The sequence below is a fragment of the Passer domesticus genome, chromosome 1 (genome assembly GCF_036417665.1).
Source record: "Passer domesticus isolate bPasDom1 chromosome 1, bPasDom1.hap1, whole genome shotgun sequence".
Taxonomy (NCBI): Eukaryota; Metazoa; Chordata; class Aves; order Passeriformes; family Passeridae; genus Passer; species Passer domesticus.
In genome coordinates, this window is record NC_087474.1 from 29,715,004 (window position 1) to 29,734,271 (window position 19,268).

Sequence of the window (19,268 nt, forward strand, 5' to 3'; positions counted from 1 at the left end):
AACAGTGGTTTTCAATTCTAAATGCTTTTTAGCTGCACAATATCTGCATGAATTATAGAAATACTTGGTATTCTAGAACTGCAGTAGCTTTTTTAAACATTCTTGACCTGTATTAATCAATAGCAATCCTGCTAAAAGGAGATCTTAGATTACAAGCTAGAGTACTTCTAATTTGTTGATTTAGTCACCACTTTTTTTTTTTTTTCATGGGTTCTTTGGTGAGTCAATGGAATTTAAAGATAATGGAGTACAGCCAGAGGGAGATGAATGTATCAGCCTTGGCAGGATGAGCTTATTTTTAAGCACTCTTCTATCTTTGATACTCCTCATGTCTATCATTGGTTTTCTTGGGAGAAAAAGCACTGCAACGAGGTGATGGGAAATCTGGCTTACTTTTTATTGTAGCAAGTAAGATTTACAATAAATGTAGCAAGTTCTCATTCCACAATCAAGTCTCTTCAAAGATAGCTGTTTCCTTCCTGACTGGGTTTTCATTTGGACTGACAGGTTGCCAGTATTCCCAGTGTCAGAGCACTAACTGATGTTTGAGGTTGGAATTAATTTTAAAGATTTCCAATTAAAAGCTCAGATTTTTTAGATTTCAAGATATACAATAAAACTAAGACATTGTTAACAATTTAACAGCTGTGACATGAAATTAAAAATCATATTTTTGCCACTGTAATATCTTTTTGAATCTAACTTGGGTAAATAATATAAAAAATACAAATTATTTATTTTATGTTAGAGGGAACTCATTGAAAAACTACTCAACTAATAGTATCCATGAGGTGTGCAGAGCTGGATTAAAAAAAATAGGACAAAGACCTGAAGTATTCAATAAGTAAGAAAACAAAATCAGATATGTAGATATTATTTGATTGATCTTATGAATTATAAAAAGTCAAAAACCGTTGAAAAGAACTGCAGCTTGAGTGATTATAAAAACAGCCATTCTGTATATTCCCTTGACATTATACTAACTTAGGATTCTGTTTTTTCTTCCAAAGACTGAACTATCTTACAGCAACGCAGTACAAAAAGTACAGTTTTTAATAAGTAATTTTTTCCTTAGCTGTTCATGCTGAAAGGCTGACAAATTCTTTTTGCTTAGGTGCCAAGAGTCTTCTAACCTTTCTTGAGGGGGTCACAACTTAAAATCTAATGGATCACCTCCCATGTATTAGCAGTGATAAAAACTTCCTCCCGTTCTCTGTAATTGCACATCTCCCTATGGCAGGTTTGGAAATTTCATGTTGGAAAGGTTATTTTAAAGAGGAGTATATGAGAACAGTATGCCAAATTTCTCAGCTGGTGTAAAATTCCAAATATTTAAATCTAGATTGGCAATTGAAATGGAAGAACTCACTGCCAAAAGTTATTGTTCGGTGTTTTGGAGACTGTTGGTAATCCAAAGGTAGCAGCATGAAAAGTGCGGCTCTTAAGTAGTCCCTTGAACAGTTTACAAGATCTGTTGACAATTTCAAGTAAAGAAATGACAAAAGTATTTCCTAAAGTAATTGTAACTTCATTGCAGTAAGGACGCTAAAGCTGACTAAAGTCAGATCCTTAGGAGAGAAATTATTATGAAGTCCTGGCAGGGTTTCTAAAATACTTAGAAAGTTAATGCTTTATTAAATATATTTTGACCTCAGTAAGAAGTCCAGTTTCTGGACAAAGTGACACCTTGATTTTTTTCTCAGTCCTTCTTCAGAGGTCCTGACAACATGAAGAGTTGGTGCGAGTGATTGTATTGGCAAATGGAATAGCAATGTGTCAATATGACTCTCTTGGGCTGAGTGGGATTGCCTTTCTGCTGTAAAATGCCTGGCACAGATAAAAGGCTTAGTCCATATACACCACTGAAAGTGTTACGATGGATCTAGGACCACAAAGATGATCTTTGATCATCTTGGGTTTTGTTTCAGATATTGTTTTAATGAAGATTCTTTTACTATTTTTGTATTTTATTAAACTTCTTATTTGTGATATTGATTCCTTAATTTGTCCAGATTTGAGTAACATGATACCTATGTATTGTGTCATCTAGATATCAAACCTGGAAGAACTATTTTATTTTATTTTTAAGTGAGGTAGATTTGAATGTACATTTTACTTACATTTATTTCAGAAAACATTTCAATGTTTTCTGAAACTTCACAGTTATTTTACTGAAGTTTCCAGTCTAAGTTATTATATTGTTTTGATTTTCACTGTGACAGAGAAGTGCAACAAAAATAAATCTAGAACTGGAAATCGTGCTTAGGGATGTTTTTGTTGCTAGTTCCAACACTGTAAATTGAGATGGACATTGAGAGAAAGAACTATGTGACTCAGTTCATTCTTACATTTTCTTGAAGTTAGAATCAATCTCAGTTTCCAAGACAACTGACTAAATAAGGATGGACCAGCTAATAATGAGAAACAGCTTTCTTTTTTATTGCTGTAGCATATGGTAGAAAAAGTATTTTTTGTTTCATGCTGTTGAGACTATCCAATTTATCACTCTAAAGAGGATCCAAAAATTATTAAAGGAGGTGTGAGTACTTCAGTTTTTCAAGAAAAGGACAGGGACATAAGTTCATTGGGGAAAGGCAAATTCGGAAATGTCAAAATGTAATTTTTAGATGCTTTTCAGTTAAATTCCAAACTTCACCTTGATTTTTTTCTCAGTCCTTCTTCAGAGGTCCTGACAACATGAAGAGTTGGTGCGAGTGATTGTATTGGCAAATGGAATAGCAATGTGTCAATATGACTCTCTTGGGCTGAGTGGGATTGCCTTTCTGCTGTAAAATGCCTGGCACAGATAAAAGGCTTAGTCCATATACACCACTGAAAGTGTTATGATGGATCTAGGACCACAAGACTGCAATCCTTTTGCAGATGTCAAATAAAATCTGCTAGGAGAAATGTTGCTTCCATAAAGAAAATAGAAGCCTAAGAAAAATATTAAATCACATTGCAGTATACCTACAATTTCATATTTTGTTTTTCAGTGTGAGATTCAAAGTGCTTTGCTGTTCACTATTCCTTCCTTGCAAAAAAAACCCCAAAACAACCCAAAACCAAAAAACAAAAACAAACAAACAAACAAACAAAAAACAAAACCAGAAAACCAACCAACCAAAAAAAAGCCCACAAAACCACAAAAAACCCCAAAAAACCCAAAAAACCCCCAACAAAATAACAAAAAAAAACTAGCTAAAAAAAACAGTGAAACCTTTATGCAGGAGTCATGTTATTCGTGAACTCTGTGGTGCTGTGTACTGTCCTTTTTTAGAACTTTTTATTTTACCTTTTTTTTTCTGTATCCTTTTTTCCTCATTGTGCCTATGAATGGAATATATATCCTTTTGTACTATTATTACCTGAGTTTCTCTGAAGCTGATATGGTATCTTTGATCATCTTGGGTTTTGTTTCAGATATTGTTTTAATGAAGATTCTTTTACTATTTTTGTATTTTATTAAACTTCTTATTTGTGATATTGATTCCTTAATATTTAAAGTTCTTTCTGCATGAAAATGCTTCTCTTTGAATTTTATGTATAAAACCTTTTTTTTTCATACTACTGAAACCAGAAAAAAATCCTGTTCTCAACATGTCATATTTGGTTTCATATTTCCCTTAGTTCTCTCCAACCCTTTCTTTGGCTTCAATCTTTAAGTTATAAGAGTAACCCTCTTGCAGGAGAGTGTTTCTCATTTTAAAACAGCCTACCTGATGATTCTCCCTGAACAAGTCTGGTACTTTTATTTGTGAATTGAGTCCTTCCAGTCACGTTCAATTCAGTTGATCTCTAAGTGCTGACATCCAATTTTCTCTGTCTTCGAAGTCTATCAGATTTCCTCTATTTTGTTGAGTAAAATGAGTGTAAAGGAAGAACAGGGATGGAGTGATATAAAAGAGACTGGATTCCTCGGAGCTACACAGAGCCAACACCAGATCACATTTCTAACCAAACAGTAGCTGAAACTGCACCAGAAAAAGTTGTAGTTTCTAACACCATGTGGTACCTTGGGATTAGTGCATTAGTGAGAGTGTTCCCTCTGGTCCCACAAACATCTCCTCTCTTTCTCTCTGAGAATTTTGTGGGAGAGTGGGAGGGAAGAGGGAGGAGGAAAGGGCAGGGATTGAAAAGTGCTTTTCTGGGTTACCTTACATTATCTGTAAGTGTTTCTTCTAAATCCTCAATAAAATTATATCAGTATGGGTTCCATTAACTGGCATTCGATATAGGTAAAGTGAGAAGACTTGAAGTTTTTGCACTAAATTTTTACATTTTTAATAAGCCTTATTATATGAAGGAAACTGTATTTTTGGCTATCAGAAAGAAGGCCAGCTGGTCTGTTTAAATACCTGCTAGATACATTGAGTTGGTCCAAAGTGGCCCCAGCTCCAATGACAAGGCTCTGCCAAGCATGAAGCAGACAAACATACCCATGTTTACTTATACAGAAGTGGTGAATGCTGGTGCTGCCTGTAGCATCAATAGCCTGCCTGTAGTATCAGTTAAGATCAAGGGCACTTCTTGTTGGTTAATTTGGTTTGGGTGTAAGAAAATGTCTATATGTCTATATGTCTACACTTGTCTACCAGTGTATGTTGTTCTTCAGCAAAAAAACAGGAGGAGATAAAATATGTCTGCATCTTCCCTCCAGAACATCAGAAAAATACTAGTCATATGAGCAATTTTCTGAATAATATTACTTAAAAGGAGAAGTGACAATACAGACTAAAATGGCAGTTGCTATCCAGAAAATTGTGAATTTCCTGCTTAATGATAAACTATAAAACCAGAGAGAAAATACCATTAAAAGTACTTATGAGTATATGGAAAAAAATATAAGACAGAGCAAGAAAGCATCTGTATGAGAAAATGTGTCGAGAACTCTGAGAAAAAAATTAAGACAACTTCATATACTTTTTATTCACAACCATGTTGATGAATACAGAAGGTGGAAAATTATGGTTTTTCAAATGGCTATGACCTTGATAAATAATTTGATTTCTGCAAAATGGGATTTTTTTCTTTTCATTTAAATGCACTTTTCACAAATTAAGAAAATTTCTTGGTGAAAGTGCTCTTTCCAGGGGATCTCTGTGTCCTTTTATCCACTCAACCTATTCCTCTCCTGAAAACCACAACCACTCCAATTCTTCTGTCCGGGCATTTTTAAATCAGATTTACCTTCCTTTCCCTTCCTTTCTTCCGCATCTCACTTTTGCAAGAGCTGTAAACTACTTTACACTTGTCAAGCAATAATCATTTGTGGTGACATATGGAGATGGTTTGCATTGCAAACTAAGCTGTTGTATAATCATGAAAAATAAATTTTAGGTAGCGTATGTTCTTTCTTCCTGCTGTGCATTGAAGTGTATGCTATACCCCCAGCAAGGAGTGTAGAGACAAACTGATACTCTAGAGGCCTCTTCTTTTAATTTTTTTCAAAAAAGCACCTTTTTTTTCCCCAATTCTACCATTACTGTGGAATGTCAGTAAAATAGGTACTAGGCTTTCCTTTCTCTTTTACTATTCTTAGAGGACTAAGTAATTTCAAAAATTTCAAGTACCCTAAAATATACTGAAATGTAGAATATTCTCAAAATAGTGAGCTTTTCTGTAGATGTAAGAAATTTCTTGGTGGTTATGTCATGCTGTCATTTATTTTGGGAAATGTGACACATCGAGGCAAGTTTTTACTCTGTATTTAAGTATTTCTGATACCACAGCACTTTCTTATGAGCAATCTTATTAAGATTACTGGCAGCAGTGCACTGTTTTAGTAGTATTATTAGTTTATTTTGCTAACATTTTAAGCCAAGTCTTTTATGATAAAATACTGCTGAGACAAATTACTTAGTCAAAAGGCAAAACTGATAGTTATTTTGTTATGGAAAATACTGTAGTATTTTCAGCCTTGATAAGAATGTAATATGTTTTCTAAACAATTATGCAAATTTTAAAACAGAAGAGGTACCCCTAAATGTGGTTATTATATTTATTGCAGAAAAGCTTCTAGTTATTTACTTTCTTTTTCTTCCATAGAACAGAGTAATGAGCATTGAATTGATTTTTCTGGCAGAAACATGTTACACCATGAAAGCTACATGATATCCTAAACAATACTTGGTGGTAAAATTTGGCAGTGTGTGTGCATGTGTCAGTACCATTTCCCATATAAGTTAGAATGGCTTTGATAGAAAAATAATTGTCTTTAAATGGTGGGATTCCATATTTATAGCATTTTGCTTTCTCAGTGTTGGAGATACTATTTTAGGTTATTCTGTGTTTTATTTTAAACTCTGTCTTGCAAATTAAGTCTCTACTTCCTCTCTCTCATATATCATCTTCAGTTGTGCAGCTCTTGGAAGCCACATCAGTCCTTTAGCTAACAACTGGAATTTAGTAAACAAATTGTTCACAAGAATGGCATGTTACCAACCACTTATATCTGAGATCTGAGAAGTAACAAAAAGGTTTGGTTTGTTTGTTTGTTTGGTTTTGGGTTTTTTTGTTTTTTTTTTTTTTTTTTTTTTTTTTTTTGTGTGTGTTTTTTTTCTTTGTCTTTGTTTTGGTTTGGGGTTTTTTTTGTTTTTGGGGGGTTTTTTTGGGTTTTTTGGGGGGTTTTTTTGGGGGTTTTTTGTTTGTTTTTTTTTGATGTTTTGTTTTGTTTTTTTTGTGGTTTTTTGTTTGTTTTTTTTTTTGTTTTGGTTTTGTTTTTGTTTTTTGTCATGTAAGTGCTTCCACAGGAGTCTGAGAAGACAGAGGAATATTTAAGAGAAAATGCAGATTTTCTAAACTCTGTTTTTTCAGGGTAAAAGTGTTCTGTGTCCTGCTGCTGTTGGTATTATCTTGGCCTATGTTTCCATAGAAGGCTTTATATTTGTAAGCTTTCCTTTGCTACTTGCAAACTTGCCTTTTAATGTAACCTTTTCTTTAAAGCTATACTCATTTGAGACATGCTTAGGCCCATGAATTTTGAACAAGCTCATTTACCATGATCTTTATCCAATCCCTTTACCTATTACCACCTGACTTAGAATTTTACTCTGTTTTGAATATGGACATGAGTGTGCATAGTACATGTATATTTGCCCGTGTTTCAAGAAGTTGGATAATTTTACTTGACTATGCTATTAAATTTTAAGTGCATTTTGGAAAACACAAAGTACTAGTTCTCATAGTTTTTCTGTCTGTTGACTTTTGCTTATTTTAGTCCTTTTTATACTAGTTTAGAGACTCTGACTGAGGCATATTATCGATCAAATGTAGAAGAGTCCTTATAATTACATTGAATCCACCTTTCTAAATTAAAAAGTAGAAGGATAAGCAGATATTTTAGACAATATATCATATACTTTTTGACTGCATAAGATCTTGCAGTTCCAGCTTCAAGAATTGAGGAAAGTTATGTGAAGGATGCCAAAATAATTATTAATTTTAAAAGGCACCCACAAATAGTAGCCTTAGGCTCCGAAAATGTCTTTAAAAGCCATGAAATATGCAAGAAAGCAAGCAAGCAAGAAAAAACAACAACTGTGCTTCTAAAACTTTTTGATTAGTGGCACTTAGATACTCCTACAATTATAACATTTAAAATTGCTAACTTTATAAATGATCTTTAAATGGGTGCATCCATGGAAGACCTTGACCCTTTAAACATTTTGGCATGTGATTAAATTCAAAACTATATGCAAATCCCAGTGACATGAACATGCTTTGCAGTACTGAGGACTTTGTATTGATGTGGTACCTTTTTCCCCGTGAGGAAATAAAGAAAAATACGTTTTGTATCTCCAGACAACAAGTAAGGTAACTATAAAATAAAAGTAAGGACAGGAATACTGACTGTTCTTAACAAAAGAAATAGGGAAAGAAATACAATTATTAAAAAGATAGAAGGATAAAAGAAAACATATGAAAATAAAGGCTGTAAAGATAAAACTTCTATAAAATATATGTCTTAGAAACTAATGCAGACAAAATTGGCAGAATTTTGATATGCCTTTGAGGATAAATCCAGGACAAAGTTGATGGTCAGATGATAATCATCAAGGATTTTTGAGGGAATGTTCTCAAGTTTGGCCTTGATGAACTTGGGCTGACAACAGAACTGGCACAAAGGAATGTTGTGAAATTAAACCAAAATTTTAGTGAGAGGCACTATTATAAAGTCAATTGATGCACAAAAAAAGTATTAGGTACGAGTTGTACAGAAATTCTATGTAGCTTTCTGTGAGAACAGACATTATTTGATGCTGTGTTATATTAAAACGTGCAAACAACACGTAGAAATAATAGATACTGTATGTTCCATATACCTATAGGGGCAATCCTTTAAATGCTTTCTGATCTGTTTTTATCAGGGAACATTCAACAACTTTACCTTCTGTAATTTTAAGGTAGGGCAACATAGTGATTGATTGGTACACTATTTTATTTGCATGATGTGACACTGAGAAACTGTAGGCAGACCTACATTATTTCAAACAACAGACTAGGTCTCCAATTGGTGGCTAAATCCCCACAATAACAGCACTAGTGCATTGTAGATATCTGTATTCTTTCAAAATAAAAGTCTGGTATAACTGAATAAATTATAGTGCATTTATAGTTTTCTTCCCTGCTTGTAGAAGTTATGGACTTTAGAGTCTTCTGCATTTTCTCTCAAGGTTTTTCAAGAGACAACTGGGTAATTTATTCAAAGCTTTTACCAGATTTTAGTTTTAGCTGATTCATCTGTGAAGTGGGTAAAGAAATGGCTGTTTAGAGGACTAGGCAATCAGAAACAGCTATACTGATTTATACCGGCTGAAGATATGAACCTTTCTATTTTTCAGTGTTCTCAAAGTACTTTGAGATCACTGAATAAAAGCACTGGAGGATTTTAGGGAATAAGAAAATAATTTATGTTACTCAGCCATTCCAATCTGCAGTTTTAGAACAGCACGGATTATTTTTCTGTTACATAAATTATTGTCCTGTGCTGTTGTTCCCGCTTGTTTCCTTTTTAAACTAACAACACAGCAAAAGAATTGTAGCTATTTGCATAAGTTTAGCTTTCTTTGGAGATTTCCAGCTCTGTGTTGTGGTGCTTCGAGATTTGTTTCTGCATTGGGTACTTCTCTGCAATCTCTTCTGGGAGAACAAATGTTTGGTAGCATCCTAGCCATGTGCTTTGAATGTACAAAAATAGAATAGAATAAAAGAAACAGAATCCCTTGGTAGAATCACTTTAATGTCTTGCATCTGATGTTCAGATTGGTGGGGAGGGGAAGATCACATGCCTGATGTTTTCTCTAGAACTACACCCAACTGGAAGCCATCCCTTGGCTTCTCTGCAGACAGCAGCATACCCAAATGGAACATATTAATTCTTTGGGGAAATCTCCCTAGTCTGACAAAAAGAAATCTTTTCAGCTTCCCAGATACATACTCTGTTCCCAGTACCATCAGACTGAAAGAAGAGTCTGCATTACGATGATCTGGAAGACACAGTTTCACTCTAACTGCAAGGTTTAGATAAATAACTTCTGCGATGCAGCTGCTCAAGCTTTCAGGTTTTGACATGTTTATTAATGAAAATGAATGAGAAAAAAAGGAAACAGTCAGCCAGGCAAGATGCCCCTGTAACTCTGCTGTCATCATTAGGTGATTATGGTATACCAAATATTTATGCTTCTATATGATTCAGATCACAGAAAATAAATATCACTTTTATGTGTTTTATTTTCTTTGGAGAAGGAAGTGGAGGAGAGTGTGAGTCATAGTGGAAGAATAAAATATATTTCTCTTCTGACAAAAGCTGTTTGTTTTGTCCGAGAAGGATCCTAGCATTAACTTTATGCTAGTTTGCTGATAAGCTCTGGAGCCTGACTGGCTTCAAAAAGAAGTGATGGCCTGCCAGTCCCCAGTCTGTACCTGTCTGGTGACCCATGGCCAGAAGCCAAATCATATTTCTTACTCCTGCTGGGCATAAGATAATCAGTGTTCCTAGCAAGGTCTGAATGCAGGCTGCTGGTGCACCCTTGCAAAGATTTCTGGTGAGTAGAATTTTGACCCTTTGCACCGTAACAAATCCTGCCAGCTGCAGCTTAACTTCTGAGCATAGGGCTGCTCTGAGGAATCTGGGAAGGTTAACATGACTATGTATTAGTGTATGACCAATATTATTTGTCTGGTTTTAAAAAAAAAAAAAACACCCCATCATATTTGCTGTTATGATCAGATTCAGAGGATTCTCTTCTTAGGCAGCTGAGAAAGGAAGTGACATGGTTATAGGAGCTCCTGAGGAGGTAGCCAATGTATGATTCCTCCTGTTTACTACTTGCTGTGCCCTCCAGAGTATAGAAGAGATAGAAAACATGCAAGATACAGACTCTGATGATTCTCTGCTCCCAAGAGATAGTGAAGGATCAGGAACCATCACTGCCTGTCCAACTATCCTGAGGTAGGAAAAGATTGTTTGCAAGGGAGAAGTGATCATGTCGCTTTCTGTAGGCTTTCCTTACAACTACCAAGCTCAAAACATTTTTTGCCCCTGCCCGTGGCAGGCTGGGTGAGCTAGATGATCTTTAAAGGTGCCTTCCAACCCAAGCTACTCTATGGTTCTATGATTCTGTGATTTTCCTAAAAACAGATATGAAGGTGCTAAAGCCTGAGCGGTGACAAATGTCAAAAGGTTTTATGTATGTCCTGGTGAAATTAAGACTATATTTAAAAATGTGTGTGTATATCATTCCTTATAGAACTTCACAGTATAGGAAAGTATCTGTCATTTTTGTGAAAGAATTTTCATGTGGGTTTCTTGCCACAAAGCAGACAAACATTACAGATGTCCTACCTACATAAACTCCAAACCAAAACACTGTTTTCCAGATGTTAAGTTTCTGTTTTTTGAGTGGATATGTCATAGAACTTATTCAAAAGAGTAACCACCTAAATGTAGATTAATGTGGAAGACTGGCTTAGAGATTCAGGAACCGAAGGTCATATGGTCTTTGCAATTGAGAGACTTGGGGCTGTCATCTTTTTGGAAGACCAAATCGTAGCCTTGTCTCCTGTAACGAGGACCAGGGACACCCAAAGTTATGTCTTAGTTTGTGAGACAATAATACAGCAAAAGTAGGATGTTATTTTTCTGGTGAAATGTGTACATTTTTAAAAGAAAAAATTATTTCTTTCAGAAAAAACCCTCTTAGCTGTTATTTTGGTAAAGTGCATTCAGGTAATACTGAAAGCATTAACAGAACACTGAATTCTAAATGCCATCTCCAGTTATTAGCATTATAGTCTTTTCAGTTCTTGAGCTGAGATTCCTATATATCATTTCTGTAGAGATTTATGAATGTGCTACTATTTCCTGTTCAGCACTATTAAAGATGGTGTTAATAGCTATTCCTGGTTCTTTGTGTCAAAAGACCTTGCTTTCAGTATTTAATAATTTTCCTATTGCTACTCAGTATGGCTGGCATTTTTAATGTCAGACATATTTATTTGACAAAAAATTGAATAAACTGTCTAAACAATTTTTGCTGCATTTATGAATGAGATTAAGGGTCAAATGCATTGTTTTGCCCCATTGTTATTAAAAAATGTGCTGACATCTTTACGCTTAAGAGCACGGTCTTGAAATGTGGTAGAAGTGTGGTACATTTTCCCAATGTTCCAAATTATAAGACTCTCAAAAATTTCTTTGTGTGTTAGACTAGTGAGGCTTGTTACTGCTCAGCAACTTGGGCTTGCAGAGCTTCTCTGCGCTGAACACACTCCGTTGTCTGACTCCTGAGCTTAGTCTGTTCTGTACTCTGTGGTGCTGCCACTTTGTTTGACATGAAGAAATAAAAAGCAGAGCCTGACTTGAATTTGAGGAAATATGAATGGAGAGGAGGAGGGCAAAAGCTCAAGTGGCTGCAGATAGGGAGGGTTCTTCATAGGATCCCTCCTTCTTTCAGTCTATAAGATGTATGGTGCTATGGGGACAGATGAAGATTGTGTATCAGCCACAGTCCTCATCAGTGATCAGGATCCATGCCACATGTGTTGCAGACGTGGGGAAGTTTGGGAAGTATGTGTTGCTTCAGACAATGAATTTGTAATTAAAGTATCAGAAGGTATGTACATAAGATAAGACGTGGTTGCATAGGAGACCTTTATTCCTGATATTGTTCCCTAGCTTTGTGGAGATTAGCCTGCAAAAGCTCAGTCACGTAATGTCTAATGTAAGTATTCATATATGTACTTTGTGTGTTAGAGAGTTCTACATCGTGGAACAATAGGAAAAATAGCCCAGAGGAGGAGTGATTGACTGCCTGCCTCCAGGCCATGTCAGCTCAAACCTGTAGCAACCTTGGTGGATATTTGTTTCAGCTATTATAAAAAATAAATAATAAAAAATTAGCTGAAACAAATACATTATAAAAAAGTCCAAGATATAGAGAGTCTCCAATTTTCTTAAGCATTTTATTTATATTATTATTTATTCTTAGTATTTAAAAGCTTGTTCCAGTCTCTGAAGTACATGTTTCCTGCTGCAGCTGCTTCAGGTCCTGTCCACAGGGTACAGAACAGGTTATTTCTTTCCTCTTGCAATGACTTACATATTCATGCACTTTTATCATGTTTGCTCCCATGTTATGCAAATCAAATAATTATACTTATATTATTTATCCACTTAAGTTATGTTTTTTAAAAGTTTTTTCTTCACTTTTGATCTCTCCAGTTAGTCTAGGTCCTTCTTGAAGTGCAATGCTCAATATTGGAATCCATATTTCAGCAGAGGCCTACTAATGACTTGTAAAAAAAGGAATATTTTACAATTTATATCACTTTGCCTGTAGATATTTGTGGTGCAATTTCAGCAAAATCACCAAACAAATTTTTTTTTCAGCAAAACCACCAAAAAAATTTTAAGTGATCTCTATCTTTTTTTAATGTAGAACTGTATTCATTGAAATGATGCATGCTCTGACAAAGACTTTTTGCTTCATCTGAATTCTCTTTTTTTGTGATTAACAAGTAAAAGGAACATTTTCCTAATACTAAAATTAAGAATAGGCAAACAAAACAAAATAAATTTTATAATGCCTAGATCAAGAATTAAACTAAAGAAAAACCTAGAGAATTGTTAATATCATTAATGTGTCTTTTTTTCTGCAGAAAACCTAAACCTTTCAACAAAAATATGGTTTCTTTGGACTAAGTTGTTTATCAAATAAACAATAAACATTGAATTTAAACAAATAGCATTACACATGTACAAAATTAATCTTCACATTCTGACTAATGTAGACCAATTGGGACTTTCTAGAGTTAATTTTCTAGGACATTCATATATGTATTTGCCTTTTAATGTTAGTCGTGTCCCCCTGATTTAGTACAGCCATTACAGGCTCAGTGTTTGTCAAACCAGTGCAAAAGGCATCCTTGCTCCTTCCCTTTGGAGTCAGCCTGAAAGAATAACGTCTGCAAGTGCAGAGCAAAGGGGCTTATCTTCTCCTTCAATCCAGCATTCAGGCTTTGAGATTGGAGATGGGCAAAATCCAAGTGGTAAAATATCCACACATAAGTTTGTCAAGGAAGGGGTTAAAAAAGTGGAATCTTTGTGACTGTAAAGGGCTGAATTATCTTCCTAACACCAGCAGGGGTTGCTGTCACTAGTTCGTGGTTGTCACATTCCTGTTATGCTTGACCTTGGAAAGGCTTGACAACATAGTCTGGATTTGATTAAGGGAATTTCATGTTTTTCCTTTGCTAGAGTCACCCCCCACCTCGACAAACATTTAAAAATGTTAAGGAGTAAAAAAAAAAAAGTTTGGAAAGCAAACATTTTCCCAAAAGAAATTTATAGTTCAAATTTACACCAAGTTCACACTAACTGGAGCAGTCCGGGTTTCCAGTCAGGCTTTGAGAGCTCTCTGTAAACCATTAGTCACTTCCCTGGAAGAGGCAGCTTTTTATAGGCAGCAGGATAAAACAGACACAGATGTGTAAGTAATGTTAGAGGCTTTCACATGTACCTGCCTTTTTTTTCTCAGTCATACAAAAGAAAAAAAGAGTGATTATAGAAAGAAATTCACTGAAGCATTTGGCTTGAACAGCTACCATGGAGATAAGTTTAATGAAAATAAAATATCTTGTGTTGTGGGTTTTTTCTGATTGTGACAATTTATATAATGAAGATGGAAGTTCTTTTAATTTTTTCACATTGGGTTCTTTGCATTCCACAGGACTGTGATTATGCCAGCTGCCAACGAGTTTGATCCAGAAATTGTCCTGGTGTCAGCAGGATTCGATGCTGTGGAAGGCCACGACCCTCCGCTGGGCGGGTACAAAGTCACAGCTAAATGTAGGTATTGCCAATGGCGTGTGTTTCTGAGTTGGTATTTTTCCTAGTCAGGAATATAAGTCCAGTTCACATCTACGTTTCTGTTTTGTGAGATGACAGCTGTGTCACTGAGGGCAGAGACTGTCCAGCAGTTAATACCCAGAGATGCCTGGAGAGCTGCAGCGCTTGCCCAAGTCATGGACAGGGTGGAAGCAAACATGTTAGAGTTCCTGGCTCACTCCTTTATGTTCCTCTTGGCGTTTTTGTCTTGACTTTCTAAAGTATTACTTTTCTGGCATTCAAATAACATTTTAGAGGTTTCATGCTTTTCAATAGGCCCCAATTTCCAAATGCTGGAGTAAGTTACTTCTCTTTAAATATATATCGGAGATTTTAGACTTTGGATGCCTAAATCCAATCTCATATTGCTCTTTTGTTATTGTAAAATTTTCAGCTCCAAGGCATTAATCCTGAATTACATCAGTGTTTACGAAGGCCAAATTTTTCTAAAATACTTCTTCTTAGTCTCAATATTTGTATGTCCACTTCAGTCTTTCAAAATGTGTGCTTATGGCAGAGATGTAATACTTTTGAAAGACAGGTCTGTCCGACACATCTCATTTGTAGCACTCCAAAAACCCTGGGTCTTACCAGACATTGTGGCCAAACTGATTCTGAGCCTGGGATGTTAAGCAAGGCTGGGTGATGTAGTAACTCTCTGTACAGAATGTGCATAGAAATATTGCTTTATATCAATTGCTTTACACAAAATGGCTTCCTAATGCAATGCTGTGAATAATTTTCCTCAGTATATCTGCTTCTATTCTGTGTATTCAGTCTATAATATCACTTCAACCGCTATTAAATATGGACCTCTGCTGCTAATGGTAAATGTCTTGGGAAAAGTCTGGAGAAGTCAATGAGACTTAATGGCATTTAAAATACTGCAGGAATGGACTCCAGTTCAGAGGATTTTGTCCTTCTAACCTCTGCCTTTTGTTACAGATCAATAGACCAAAGCTGTTGTTTACCTCAGGAGGTTCAGTGCAGATATACATATTTTTTATTTTAATTTTCATTGCATGCTAAACAGGCTCCCCTGAATACCAATGAAAGTGATGGAGGAGCAGAGTGAGTGTCCATAGGGGTGTGCTGTGAAAAGGGAGAATGCAGAGAGCAGTGCAGGGGTCTACGCAAAGAAGCTTACACAGGTGCTAATGCACAAATGGGCTGGAAATGGAATATGTCTCTGGCTGCAAGTGAGACATATTGAGTTTTAGCACAGCTTTTCAGCCTAATGCAGTGGCTACACTGGAGAGGAAAGAAACATAGCAGGCAGTGTGCATGTTAGAGTATCATTTCCCTGTGTATTATGATTTTTAGTAAAATATTTTGCAGGAAGAGGTGAGTGATTTACTCGCTGTTTTTTTCCATGTGTGGTTCCTGGTCAGCAGCACCATCCCATGAGCTTGTATGGCAGGGAGGTGAACTTTCAGCTGGTACTAAATTAGATATTTTGTTGAACCATTGTATAACTATCTGTATTTAGCTGCTGAGAAGGTATTCTATGTGTCCCTTAAGGATGCAAGATGCTTTGGTGTATATAATATTTTGGCATAGCAACTTCAACAATTTAACTAGAAATTGCAGAAAAGAAAAACTAATATTAGAATTAGTGTTAATTTTCATTAATTAATTAATTAACTCTTAATAACTTTTTTTAATAAATCTTAATACATTTTCTAATATAAGAGGCTGCACACTACTTCTGCATATGTGTGTGTAACCAAAACAAAAGGTGACTTTTTGCTTACAGACAAAAAAAAGCCAGTGTAGGTGATTCTTGTTTAAATTAAGAGAAAAGCTGAGATAAAGTCAGATAATGATCATGCACCTGAGGGATGAATAAAGCCATTTTTACAGAGCCAAAGGAATTTATTATTTCCTCAAAACAAAATTCTCCACATTCCACCATTCTATTTTAGAACATAACATACTATATGTGGAATGTAGGAAAATTAACATTCTATTTAAAAAAATGTCCAAAGGGAAACTTTCATATTGAACATTAAAATAGATATTTGTGCAAAGTTTTAATATAATTGGTTTGTAATAATTAAGAATTGTATGCCAAGTAAAGCTGAACCTGTAAATATTCTTTCTTTATATATCTTTAGTACTTTGTGTACACTTAATATGTTGAATTTTCTGATTTCTATGATTTAGTACAAGCTTTACAAATTGGAGAAAGATTGAGATTCAAGGAGAGAAGATAGATCCTTAGCTACTAACCTTGCTCTTAAAGAGCATTTAGAAGTCACTAGATACTTGGTAATGAATTTTTTATGTCTTTCCCTCAGAGTAAAATCTAAGAGAAAAAATTAAAATTTATTAGCAAATCATTCAACCCAAGTTATAAAGTAAAAATCATCAGATGAAGATAGTAGATTGAACTAATTGGAGTAACCATATAGCAGGCAATTACCTTCAGCAAAAAATGGTCTAGTAAATCTGCACAGTTTGAGAAATGTAAACTGTAATCTGCTTTAACTCAGAATTTGAATTTTTTTCTATATTATCATGCAATCTTATTTACTGAGGAGTTGCCATTTCTTATTAGTAAAGAAACATGTCAGCAACAAAACAATCATATATATATATATTTGAAGCTGATTTTAAATCTGTGTGTCTGTTGTGTATGTCAGGATTTCTCACAGTGAGGTGACTCTCAACTCCTCTAGAAGGCTGTAGAGTGGAATTTGGCCAATTGAGATCAGTGATGATAGCAGAGCTTGAAGGTATCTCACTTCCTAATTTATCTCTAGTTGTGTTAAGTAATGAAATCACTAATGGTCTTTTTCCCATTAAAAAAAAAAAAAAAGAAAAAAAAGACAGCCTTTAAAAAAAGATTGGAAGGGAAAAAGTTTGAATCTTTCCTATCTTATTGCACTTTTCAGATCACTTTCCCTATTTTTACAAAGTGGCTTTGCAATTCCTCCTCATCTGTTGATTAGTTTTCACTAAACTGACCAATATTTAACTAAGTTTTACCTGTCTGTGAAACAGATTTGTTTGGTGCAATGTAGAATTGAGAATGAACATTAAGTAAAACATTTGTTTCAACCCCAACTTTGAGGATTTCATAGGCACATTTTTCTTTATGTTAGCTCTTTGTGCCAATCCTCTCTCTTAATGAAGTGCTATGATTTCAAAGTTGCTTGTATAATACACCTACATACCCATACACATCTTGAAATATATACTCAACCCATGCGCATAAACTTTGTGATGGATTTTATATTATTTTAAGAACAAAAAGGGCTTCAAAGATTTGATATGACTGGTGGCATATGGCAGAACTTGTTGCTGCTGGGAAGTTTTCAGTCCATTGGTACAAGCTACATTCCTAATATCTTAGTAAGGAAAGGCAAACTTTATTGACAACACTGATGAAAGGCCACCTAGCATAATTAGAAACAGGTATACTTTTGAATTCACAATTGCTTTGCCCTGAAGAAGGTCTTCCTCCCTCAAAAGGGTTTGTGTCAGAAAAGGACTTTGTTTTCCAAATAAAAACTTTTTGTCTGCTAAAAATATTATCTTTACTCACAGACACTGCCTTGCCTGTGGCATTATGCTATGGGAACTGCACCAAGTTTAACATCAAAAAGCAAAGAGAACAAAGTGAGGCAATTACCATGTTAAACTTCACTGTTAGTCCTCTTGGTCCAGGGTCTTGCATCAGTTAAAGGTGCCAAGTCTTGCTCAGGAGCTTATCTAATATCTGGTGTGTTCTGTCAGGAATATTCAGGCAACTTATCTTAGATTTTGCTTTCTGTGCCCCTTCTGTAATGACTCAAGTTTAACTTCATTAGCTGAAATAGAGGAATACCTTTTGCCACGTCAAGTCTATCTTCAGTACTACCATGGCTCTGTCCCTGTTGCTTGGCTAAGTGGTTCCCCAAGATGTAAGGTGAAGGTGGGTGCAGCACCTGGAACTCTCATACTCAGCTCTTATGCAGAGTAACTATTGATGTGTTTGGGATCTCTTTGTTTAGATCAGAGACTGTAAAAGTGCTTTGATTTTATTGTAAAATGTAGTCAGGTGAGAGGAAAACATGTCTCGGTTCCTGACTAGTCCAGTGGTTTCTTTTTATTATATTTTTTTTTTTCAATAAGATAACACAAAATATCAGCACCATGTAACAGGTATTATCAAAACACATTTTTATCAAATTCACTTTTTGTACTGGAGTAATAAAAGTTGTATTGACAAGAAAATATAACAAAAATAATGGTAGAAGTAAAGGGAATTTTCTATTTAGAATAGTAAGGATATGCTTAACGAATATTACTCTACTCTTTCCTGTTATCTTGATGATCCTTAGATAGAACTACTGAAGATAGAATTGGTACATTTTGTGCTTTATTTTACAGTTAATTTTTGCATTATCTGCTGAAATATACAGTAATATCACACAATTTGAATTTTGTTTAGTGAGCAAGTCTGATCACTACTTTTGTGTAGTGATCTGTCAGATCTGATCATAAATCTGCAAGTTGTTAGATCTTGTAAGGGAACTGTTTTTAAATTTAGCTCTGCTGGCTGAAGATCTCCATGTAACATTATCCTGAGGTGAAGTACTTTCTCTTTGTTTTATAGAACAGCCCTTAGAATAATGCTTGCTAAAGCCACTAAGATCACTTTACTGTTCAAGTAAATATTCTACATAATTGCTCATTAAATCGTGACCATTCCATAAAAAGAATAAAGTAAATAGAGAAGTGTCAAGAAAGAATGAAGACCTTTTTCAAGGTACTTAACTTCCTGAAGCACTGCATTTGTTAAGGGCTATGAGATTTACTAGAGTTTTCCTGTTGTTTTACTCTCCTATTCCAAAGATGCTATTTGACACCAGAGTGCAAAATAGAATCAGCA

At 35.1% G+C, this 19,268-nt stretch overlaps 1 protein-coding gene across 18 annotated transcripts in view; it reads left to right on the forward strand.

Moving 5' to 3' along the window:
- HDAC9 (histone deacetylase 9) overlaps positions 1 to 19,268 on the forward strand; it is a 452,594-nt gene that overhangs the window by 377,863 nt on the left and 55,463 nt on the right. For all 18 annotated transcript variants that reach the window (XM_064411632.1, XM_064411622.1, XM_064411704.1 and 15 more), the window contains one exon: positions 14,232 to 14,350. In XM_064411632.1, coding sequence (XP_064267702.1) covers positions 14,232 to 14,350 — 119 coding nt within the window. The remainder of the gene's footprint in view (positions 1 to 14,231; positions 14,351 to 19,268) is intronic.